This window comes from Gymnodraco acuticeps, unplaced genomic scaffold (assembly GCF_902827175.1).
Source record: "Gymnodraco acuticeps unplaced genomic scaffold, fGymAcu1.1, whole genome shotgun sequence".
NCBI lineage: Eukaryota > Metazoa > Chordata > Actinopteri > Perciformes > Bathydraconidae > Gymnodraco > Gymnodraco acuticeps.
The window spans coordinates 2,152,173-2,163,778 of record NW_022990270.1 but is presented as its reverse complement, the minus strand read 5'-3'; the positions used below and the strand labels follow the sequence as shown (position 1 = coordinate 2,163,778).

General features: G+C 41.6%; 1 protein-coding gene across 11 annotated transcripts in view; it reads left to right on the top strand.

The window, feature by feature from the left end:
• The first annotated feature begins 2,634 nt into the window (after positions 1-2,634).
• Positions 2,635-11,606, top strand: part of si:dkey-205h23.2 (CUGBP Elav-like family member 4) — a 144,761-nt gene continuing 135,789 nt past the window's right edge. For 5 of the 11 annotated variants that reach the window (XM_034220799.1, XM_034220804.1, XM_034220803.1 and 2 more), the window contains exon 1: positions 2,636-2,983. In XM_034220799.1, coding sequence (XP_034076690.1) covers positions 2,734-2,983 — 250 coding nt within the window. In that variant the 5' untranslated portion in view covers positions 2,636-2,733. Of the gene's footprint in view, positions 2,984-11,606 lie in introns of all 11 variants that reach the window. The other 6 variants (XM_034220801.1, XM_034220794.1, XM_034220795.1 and 3 more) reach the window with 3 other exon arrangements.

Sequence of the window (11,606 nt, the reverse complement as noted above, 5' to 3'; positions counted from 1 at the left end):
AAAACTGTAGCTCCAACAAGCTTTTTAATGGCACTGAATGACAGCAGTGATTCAGCACCATGGACAGTGACACAAGGCAAACTGCACTGCTTTATTCTCTCGTTCTTTCCCCCTCCATCTGTTCACATTGTTTTTGTGAAGGGGAGAAAGAGTTTTTTATATTGTGCAACGCTCTAAAGGCTGCTGCGTGTTGCATTCCAGCATGCTGCTATCTTTTTAATTATTTACCCAAATATGCCTTTGATCCGAGCACCTGACCAAGCTTCTATTTTCTTTCCAGATTGTCCTTCTAAATAAAGCAGGCAAGGTTTGAAAAGTACCACGGAGTAACAAGCTGGAGAAAAGCAAAACACATGAAGACACATCCAAACACATTTGACTTGTATGTGATGATAACCTTAGATGACAGTGTTTTCAAGTCCAAGTGCAAGTGATGTGTACAGTGTTATTAATAATGTATGATTAAAAGGTCTCGTAAATATACCATGAAAGTAGGCACAGCAGAGAAATACATTAAACATGAAGAAAAAGATGATTATTATTGATAACTGAGGGGTAACAACTGTCTAAATATGACTAATTGTTATATCTTATACGTTGTGACATTCATTTGTTATTTGGGATCCTGCCTGAAAAAGAAGAATTTTACTACATGCTAGGATCTATGGCATCGTTTGGAGGTATCCATGAGCAATACATCAAAACCAATTGTCCTGCTCTAAATAATAATGCTACAATTATGACTCAAAGTAATATTTTTTCTCTTGTTTAAAATGCATGTAATATTTAGAATGTTTTAAGTATTTATGGTTAGAAATCCTCCAATCTATAACATACAAAAGTGTTATATAAATTAGACCAGTGGAGCACAGCCGTGGTTCTCAGTCCTCAGAGATCACAGTTCTGTTGGTTGTCTACCCTCGATGTGATAACTAGCATTCACCTGGATGGTGTCTCACTTATCACATACTCCCAGTTAGATGGTTAAAATGAAACCCAGCAGGGCCCTGGCTCCTGAGGTCCAGGACTGAGAACCTGTGCTGTAGAGAACATTCCTACAAGGCTTCACAGCAGTGTCTTTCAGGAATTAGACCTCAGGACCTACAGCCCTGCTGGTTTCTTTCTAAACATCTGACAGGGACTTTCTCACGCCCAGTACGCCAGATGAATGCACTTATTTAGCCTCACACCTGCGTCCAGAAGACCTGAAGGTTATGAGGACAGGGCTCTTTGGTAACATATAGTACATCTTCCATTGTGCAACATGAAATAACATAATACATTTCTTCTTTATTACATTACATTACATGTCACTTGTTAGACGCTTTTATCCAAAGCGACTTACATACTCAGTACTGTGGAGAGTCCCCACAGGAGCAATTTGGGGTGAAGTGTCTCAGGGACACAACGACATGCTGACTGCAGTGGGGGTTTGAACCTGTGCCCCCCTGATCCGAACACCAACGCACTAGTCCACTGCGCAACACACCTCCAAAGCTACCTACATTCACTTCAATACCGTAGACTTGATACAGACATCTTGGGATAGACCAAAGACCCTCTGTCACAGCCGTTCCTGTTGGGGAAATATTTTCCAAGACCCATAACTTTGACCCAGATGATCAGTTTATACTGACCTCACTGAGCACAGACACCTGTAGCCTTGGCTGCTGTGCTCTCAGTGTTTTGTCTCCCTGTTCCTGCCTGTTGGCGTCAGCTGATAGAGGTGTTATGATTCTATCTTGTTATGCACAATGTTGATTATTCTCTCGGAACTAGCTACATGGGTCTGGGGTAGAGTTCTTCAGAATTGGTTTGGCATCTCAACCGTGTGGTCAGATCGTGGCCCGTGACATGTCTTGGGAATTCTGCCCGGCCGAAGCTCCAAATAAACTGTCAGTGTTTGCCGTCAAAACTCCAGCTCTCCTCGTGTCTCTCTGAGTCCTGACTCCAATTGCTTCAGAAGTTTCCCGCACAGTTCCCAAATGTGCCGCTTATCCTTTTGGTATAGGTTGCTATTGGATATGGACGTAAGCCATCACATTAGTCACATGTTTTCAAATTTCAAGTGGCAGTGCTGGGTCAGAAATCCAAAGGAATAAAGGTAAATAAAGCACATAATTCTGATTCCCAGATGTTTTAGATATTTTAACATATTCATGTTTAACTTCACAATACGTTTAACAGGGGCTCTACAAAGCTACTATCCCCCCCAACAATGAGCCCCACATTTGCTTTGTTGCCTAAATAAACTGATTGACCCGGCACAAGCAGAAGAAGTAGCACTAATGCTGCCATCGCACATTCACACTGTTTAAATGTCCCAAGCTTTCCACCCTACACAAATGTTTATATTCTAACTCTGCCCTGTGGGCCCTCATTCATCCTGCTATCTCATTGGCCCTCGGCCGCGCTCATTATGCAAATTGGGCAGTGGGCGTGGTCTGTGCATAAGTGTACGAGTTGACGTCACGAGCAGAGTTGAAGCAGGGGGGGGGGGGCAGGGGGTGGTTTAAAGAAGAAACACAAATGAAAACACATAAAGCATAAGCAAAATAAATAAGGCTGATTCCAAACAAGGAGGCTGTTAAGGGAGAGGAGAGAAAGAGGAGGAGTGAGGAAGATATAACAAGGGGGGGGGGGAGTGTGCACTGTGCAGTTGACTACAGAGAGGAAAGAGAGAGAGTGAGCGAGAGAGGGAGAGAGAGCAGCTCGCCGGCCCATTGAGGAAAGATGGCTACAGTCACTGCAAACGGAGTGCAGCAAGAGAATGGATTCAGCACCACGAACAGCGCCGGCAGGATGAACGGGCTCAGCATCGGCCAGAACACCATTCCAATGAAGGACCACGACGCCATCAAGCTTTTCATCGGGCAGATTCCCAGAAACCTGGAGGAAAAGGACCTGAAACCCCTGTTTGAGGAATTCGGAAAGATATACGAACTCACTGTACTGAAAGACAGGTTTACGGGAATGCATAAAGGTTGGTTATTTTCATATCTTTACTTTTGTTTTAGCCTTCAAGGAGAGGGGGAGCAAGAAATCAGACAGCGTCCCAATTCAGTTTTTCGGGGGCATGAAAAGTATGTTAATGTACAGATGTTTGGGACAGAGTGGGTGCCCCGTGGAGCCGCCGCCACACACACACACACACACACACACACACACACACACACACACACACACACACACACACACACACACACACACACACACACACACACACAACACACACACACACACACACACACACACACACACACACACACACACACACACACACACACACACACACACACACACACACACACACGCACCACACACACACACACACACACACACACACACACACACACACACACACACACACCGATATATGCACTATATCGCTATACGCACATATATGAGGCGTGAGAGGGAAAACACGTGGAAGTGAAGTGCAGGGTTAATTGTAACGGCGTCCAGCCACTCCACGTGAATACTACAGCTGAAAACGCCTTTGTGTGTTTACATTGAATCTCATGTGCGGAGCATCCCAGTTAAAGGGGGGCGGGACAGGCAAGTGTTATTTCAGCAGATGCAGAAATATCTTCACAACTAAAAAAACAAAAAATCTGCATCACAGTGTGCTGGTTGTTACCCGAGATAAATAAAATGCTCGCATGGGAGATGAAAAGTGCTGGCATGCTGCTTTGACCTTTCAGAGCGGATAATATGTAAGCCTACTTTTCGGACGTCATTATCTGTGGAAAATACGCGGCAGCTGTATTGTAATGCTGCTCCGTGGGCGGGTTGCAGTCAGGAAGTACAAAGCAGGATAATAGTAGAGCCTGGGATCCAGCGTGCATCGTCTTCTTGTTCTGTCCTCACCCCGCTGTCACCCCCATTGTCCAAACCGGGCGAGATTAGTGTTCACTTAGTAATTAGTCAGGGATCAATTATAATGATTGTTATAATGGTGAATGCTAGAGTGGGGCTTGTGTTGGAGGGCGTTTTAGTTAAAAAAAAAAATCCAATACATCAAAGTCCAACTCTAGACACAACTTATATGCACTAATCCTATTACATTCGTACACTTAATTGTGATGTAATTATAAAAGAATAAACCCTTAAGGTAAATAAAATGACCACATTTTCATTTACAAGTTGTTTCTATTAGTGGATTATTTTGTGAGGAAAGAAAATTGAACAATAATTACAATGTAATAACAAAAGTAAGTATTATTACTATTATTAATACAATGTATGACTTGTAAAGCCTGTATTTAGTAGTGTTTTTAACCTGCATTTTATTGGACTGGAATGCAACAATAAGGTCACATTTCCAGCACTATCAGTGTCCTCATAAGCAGGCTGTCCCACAGTTTAATATCAGCTTAAGTATCGTATTATTATAGCTGCTGCTGCTCTTTGTGATAAATTATATTTTGTAGATGGCTGTAAATTATTTTGTAAGATACAATTGAAAACACGAGAGAGAGTCACACACATATTGAATTCCCCCGCAGTTCACTCAGTGAAACCAAATCTATTATCAATGCAGGCAAATTATGTATGATATGTTAGTCAGTGGCTACAGTTCATGATCCTATTGATCGGCGCAAGTCAAGCGCTCTTGTGGGAGAATTGAATGTTGGCTCAGCGTGGATTTCGTGTGTGTGTAGCCTCCGAAGGTCTCCATGCACCACCTGTTCCTCCAGCCATCAGTCGCTGGTGCCTCCTGCTCCTCCTCCCCTCTCCCGTGCTCCTCTTCAGAGCACGGTGATCGATTAAAACAATATTTCTGATGTTCATGTTGTTTACGCCTGTCCTCGACCATCCCTGAATGTCAACACTCTGGAGGGTGGCTGTCTCGGGACGGATAATCCTGTTCCACCGCATGCCCGTTCAAATCATCCTCCACCAAGGCCACTCTGATGCATGCATTATGCCCACTTCATCCCGCATGACATTCAAAGTCACTTTGGGAGCACGAGCATGCACTTTTAATACGATTTCACCATTGCATTATAGGGATGAGTTTTTCTTATTGGCCACTCACCTAAACCGTGTTCATGCCTCCTGCGTGTATGTGTGATACCTGTAGACCGAAACAAGACAGTACAAGAGGAGGAAAATAGGAGTGTTAACAAAACAACAAGTGTATTGTATCAGGTGCTGTGTTTTCAAGGAGAGCTGGGAAAAGGTCGAGGAAAGCTTTTGTAGGGGAATTAAAGGTCAAATTAATTACTCAAAGTTTTTGGGTTGCACCAAGGTCAGTACAGCAGTGTTCTACATCAGTAGACTTGTAACGTTTCATTTAATTGTGATTTAATTTGCAACCCCATCTCAAAGCCCACCTACTGGCTACAGTCCGCAGCTTCAACCGAATCACACAGACGTCATCAATGTGATATGTTACAATGTGAAATGTTATTGTAAGTCCTCTTTAAAAACAGGCCGACACAATGTTACAATACTAATATTCAAATAAAATGTGGTCATGCTGTACTGTCAAACCTTTGCTCTCCTTTTAACCTACTAAAGTCAATTGGGATATCAAATCTGACATTGACAATGAAGTTAAATTGTGTGTTAAAGTTTTATATTCAAAGCATAGCATTACAATTCCAGTTAGATTATAATGTAACACTCATAGATCTACGGGCTGAATCCAGCTCATAAATATAAAGAGAGATGGATCAGAAATCAGATGGCACTTAACTGCCTCTGCATCATGTCAATTAAAAACACATGTTAGAGGGAAAACAACACTTTGATATTCATGATGAATCACTACCTCTTTGTTAAAGGGGTCACACTTGATGATGAACCCAAAGGGATTTACCATTTACACAATGTTAGACCAGCTGATGAACATATTAGACCATCCGTACATTTTCCCAAGCTGATACGAAGACTAACAACAGAGCTAAAGTGAGACTGAGAACTCAAAAAACATTCATCAGGTGGCCAGAAACGCTAATCCAAGTGAATTTAAATGCCAATCCTTTGACTCTGCTAGATGTATACATAAACAACTGTTTGCTAATACGTTTCCAAATCAGCTCAAAGTTCGATGATTTACTTTATTTTTGCTTCTCCAAATAATAAGGCCACATTATAAAGAGCTATTGCGGGTTTAAGAAGATACCTAAAGAGTCAAATGACTTTAATGTTGCTGGTGGTCCATCACATACGATACGATATACTTTATTGTCCCCGTAAGGACATTTGTTCTGGACTCCGTCCTGCAGTTTCGCATACATGTACATATACAAACATAGTGGACATTAAGAGACATACACATATCATCAGTCATACACCGTTTGAACAAACACAATACACATACTGACAATGGCGACCTATTGCACAACCCCTCATGGCCAACATTTAAAAAGTACATTTAATTACATTTGACTACATTTCATTTCATGTGAATGTTAAGAAGCTTAATGGACATAGGTAGGAATGAGGGCTTATAGCGGTTCAGCCTGCTCTTGGGAACCCTGCATCTTCTACCAGAAGGTAGGAGCTGGAATTCTGGGTGGAGTATGTGGGTGGGATCAGACACCATTTTTGTTTGCCTGTCTGATAATGGACTGCTCGACATATAAATAGGAATGTGTCAAAACACACATTGAAGTAAAACAAACTTAAAGCATTTTCGTTCTAATATTTAGAATGTTGTGCTGCTTATGCAAAGGCTTTCATTATTTATCCTGGATGGCGAGGAAGAGACATCATTTAAACCTCTTTGGGTTTTGCACATCACCATGTCATATGAGAATAGTTGATAAATGTTTTGGTCACATGACAGCTCAATCCCATCCAGTAGAAATCCCTCGGACGAGTGTTGTAATATCTTCACGGCTTCACACACTGAACATCTAACAGCCTAGTACATAGTTTCATTCTAACCTGGTGTTGTCCTGCCAGGATGAATGGGATTAATCTACACAGAAAAGTGTTGTAACTGCTTAATTCTCTCCCTCTGGCTCTATCTTATACATGGTTTTGCAATAATATTGTGTCTACAGTACATGTATTTGAAAAATAGTCTGTTTTCTATTTGCTTCACAAACACATAATATGCCAATGAATAGTTATTATGCCAAAATCCCAGGAGGATCCCGATGTTGCAACAAATTCAAATCACATTTTTATCATACACAGCAACAAACATTTTTCACAGCAGAGCGAATAGTGTGTGTGTAGGAGGAGGAAGGGGGGTTATAATCACATCGGCTCCACGATCCCTTAAAACATAAAGTTCATAAAGATTTAATGCATTGCCATACATTTACTTTGACTACGACTTTGAAACCCCTCTTTGAGCCCAATTTGTGTTTGAGATTTGATTTGCTCCGGATAGAGGATGTATGGCTGTTGGCATCAGTTAGTAAAGCGTGTCTAATGGATGATTTGCAGCACCACCTTATTTTACAGCCGAGTCCTGTGACACAGAATCGCACCATAATTATGGATTTAAGGGCAGATCAAAACATGTCATGTTTTCTCATGATTAATTCATGTGGATTGTGCTGCATCACTTCCAACAGATGTGTTATGCTTTGTGACTTCTAACTTTGGGCATCTCGGGGGTCTCCTGGGACTCTTCTAAATATCTGGGGAATTCTGTGTTTCATATTTCCCTGTACACCTCAGTGGATTAGTGTAGCTGCACGATCTACTCAGAAAGGGTTTGTCTTTTAACAGATGAGCCTCGTAGCTGTTGCCTTTAATGTCGATTTGATAGTTTGTGCGTCGTCAGGGAGCCTTCTGCAGCGCGTGGGATGACTTGACGCTATTGGCGGACGTGGTGCTCGTCGAGCGTTGTGCAGCCAGGTCGTGCTGTTTAACATCCATCATTCCACTGAGCACTACATTATCATAATACTTAGTGTCAGTGCCAGAATGCATGCATTGTTCAGACATGCTGAATGTTAGTGGGGGGCAAATCTTTTGCTTGAGTAGCGTTATCTATCAATCCGTCTCTGATGCTGAGAGGAGGGACTCTGAGCTGCACCACACAGCCAGGAGGAAGAGATACAAAGAGTTGTTAAATATCCTCATCCATTCTCCTCTCCTCGGTAGGTCCATGCAGGGTAATTGGCTATAAATAGCCTGCCAAATTGACATAAAAGACCTCTAAGGCATAAAAAAAGTCAAAAGCAAACCTCAGTAGGGCATTAATATCGAATTGCACATGAGTCATGGAATGAATTAACAAATATTTGAAAGTTTTAAATGTGTATACTTTGAAATTCATTGATGTTGCTTTCAAAACAGTTTTTAGACTTTTAGTACAAACCACTTTGATTTACAGAGCCTGCTGGGTTTTGTCGAGGGATGTAGAGGAAGTGTTGATTGACAGTTTGTGTACGTTGAGTGACAGGTGTAGCTTAAGTCTACAGATGACCTCTTTGATCATTAGAAAGGTGGCAGTGTGTGAAGCAGACAGCTTAATGCTCTGAATGTAGATGGACTGAGAGATGGAGGGATGCTCGGCAGGTAACAGTGTGGTTAACACAGAAACATGACTCGCTTGATGAAGGCTCACATCGTATTTGTCTCAGCACCCATGAGAGGGTCAGGCTGTCACACTGAGCAGCTTCCAGTTGCTTTACATAATTACTTTGCGCCTAGATTTTCTTTGGAAATTAATTTGCATTATTTTCCCACTTTAATGAACATTCTAGGATCAGACATGTGTGAGGAGACTGGAGGAAGGCAAATTGCTCGTGATTCAGGAATTCACTGCTAATGAATTGAACATTTTATACAAATTTGTTCTGGAGTTATTTCAATTACAGGTACCTTAAAACAAAGCACACTTTACTCTTGATGCCTGGATGCATGCAGTTGTGAGCACACACTAATTTACATTTTAAAATAAACTGAAGAAGCGTTACAGGGGGGGGGGGGGGGGGGGGGCAGTTTTTTAAGTAATTACCCAAAATGTGTTTTTACAAGACACATTTCCTGTTTTCTCTTTGAACTAGTTTGCATGGCTTACTTTCTCATTTGCCTTAAATGTAATTTGTTGAACTTTTGCCCCTCGCTGGAATTATAGTGTGGTAAATTGTCTTTGATTACCAAAGTATTATTGTCACCCCACTTAACCTGCTCATCACAGGAAGCCTAAAGCAAATCTGTTGAACCACAATTGCAGCCATGTTCTCCTTCTCTAATTCCTATTCAAAACGTGTTTTCTCCAGTCGTTGGTTAAGATGTTCTTGATTCAAACCATTATTCTCAAAGTAAGGTCTAAATGTCATCGGAGTTATTGGCTGAAGATGAGTACTGTACCAAGACAACAGTGGGAACAGTGCCATGACAATAATGAGAAGTATTGAAACGTTAAAGGATGTGTTATACTCATTAAAATGGGCACTTCTAAATACATACAAGACTTTAAGGACTATAAAGACGTGCTCCAAATGCCCAAGTTATACTTCACAGTGAACAAAGTCTTTGCTTTTTGCTTCGCTTATTAATGTTGCTGCATTACCTTCGACCATGAAGGTGGTCATATCATAACATATTTATATTTGTATGATTTAGGAAATGGGGATACCAAACGTTTCATACACACGTTGTGATAAAATATATTGCAATACATTGTAAGAAAGGCAGAATATTGCTATTTTTAATTATAGGGCACCATAACAAACCACCACATGCATTCAATCTGAATAAAGATTTTTTATTTTTTATGCTTTCGTAACAGTGGGAAAATAATTAGCATTCAACACCCTTGCATTACATTTGTGCAACATTTTAATCATTTAGATCAGGGGTGTCAAACTCAAGGCCCGGGGGCCAAATCCGGCCCTCAACTTCATTGTATGTGGCCCGCAAAGAATATAATACGTTTATTACACGGTTGAATGCCGCTTCACAGAAGCACGTTGTATAGGGGTGTAACGGTATCCGTATTCGTCCCGTACCGTCACGGTTCGGACGTCACGGTTCGGCACATGCAGTCACACGACGAATACGCCTTTTTTTACGAGTGGGAGAAAAGTCTGTCATTCAGGGCAGTATCCATTACACTATTTATAATCCAGGGGGCGGTATTGCGCCTAAAAGCTGTTTGCCAGCCGCCCTTATGAAGAACAAGAAGAAACACAACAACAAAACCGAACAAAATACAAGAAGAAGAAAAGTTAGTATGGCGATTTCAGATAACACACAGGAGCTAGAACCCACCTGCTTCTTTTAAATCAGCTGTGTGGGAACATTTCGGGTTCCCTGTGGACTACAATAACGATGAAGTGTGAGTGGTGGATCGGACGAGGACGGTGTGTCGGCGTTGTTCGATAGCGGTGCGGTATGCTAATAGTACACGCCAAACATGCTAATTCACATCAGAAGGCATCACCCAGATTTGCCAATCACCGGAGCCCGGCGAAAGACAACAGCAGTTCAGCAGCTGATCCCGCTGTTTTTAATAAACCAATAGACATGAAAGCTGTGAGACCAAAATAAATAACGGAAGCTTTTGGCATGTTTTTCAACGACTATGCGCTCTTGAAACACTTTCTTATTATTTATGATGTCATATTTTCAAAATATTCTTTTTAGTTTTACAGCTTGATGAAACCTTTTTGTTTGACATCAGCCATTATAGCTAATATGGCCATCTGAGTGTGTGTGGTTTGTTTTTAACTGTTTAATAAAGTTAATTATTAAACATTTCAGAGTTCCTTATTTTTAAACTGAAACTTGCTACTGTTCAAAAATAAATAACAACAAACCTGGAATTATGCATTTGGGACTTTTTTTTGCTTTTTCTTGTTGAACCGAACCCGTACCGAACCGTGACCCCCAAACCGAGGTACGAACCGAACCGTGACTTCTGTGAACCGTTACACCCCTAACGTTGTACATAAACTACATGTCCCACAATGCATCTCATTTTGTGACATGCACACTGAACATTGCCCTAGACCAGTGGTTCCCAAACGGTGTGCCGTGAGGCAAGTCCGGGTGTGCCGTGGGATTTTGTGACAACCATACGTTATTATTGCAATATACAACTACACAAAAATAATTATTTTTTAATTGACTATATCAGTACTTTGTAGCTTTATATGTACGTAATCTGCGGGACTTGCGCGTCCACATCTCCACGTGCAGTGCTGCATAAACATGGCTGAGTCAGCGATAACTCTCGAGGGGTGAAGGTATGCCCATTACTTTGAGTTCATCCGAAGAATAGACAGGAATGTGACGGTGAGGTGCAAACTGTGTCCAGGCCAGAAGCTGTTATCCACTGCTGTAAACACCACGTCAAACCTCAACAAGCACCTGCAAAGAACACATGCTAAGGTGAAGCTAACGCACACGCTATTTGTTGTTTGTTTATATATCACGTAGTCTGTTCTTCTTCTCTGTCTTCCGGTTGTTGCCTGTTTTGAATGACAAATACCCACTACCGCCGCCTGCTGGTAAGGAAAGTTATTGCCACTCACGCATGCGCAGTTCGTACGTGCTCGGCGAGTTACTTTATGGAGATCAGTGTTTCTCAAACTTTTTCATACCAACGACCACTTAACCAATACAAAAACACTCGCGGACCACCTAACTCCACAAATATCAAAAACCACATCGTTTTTCTA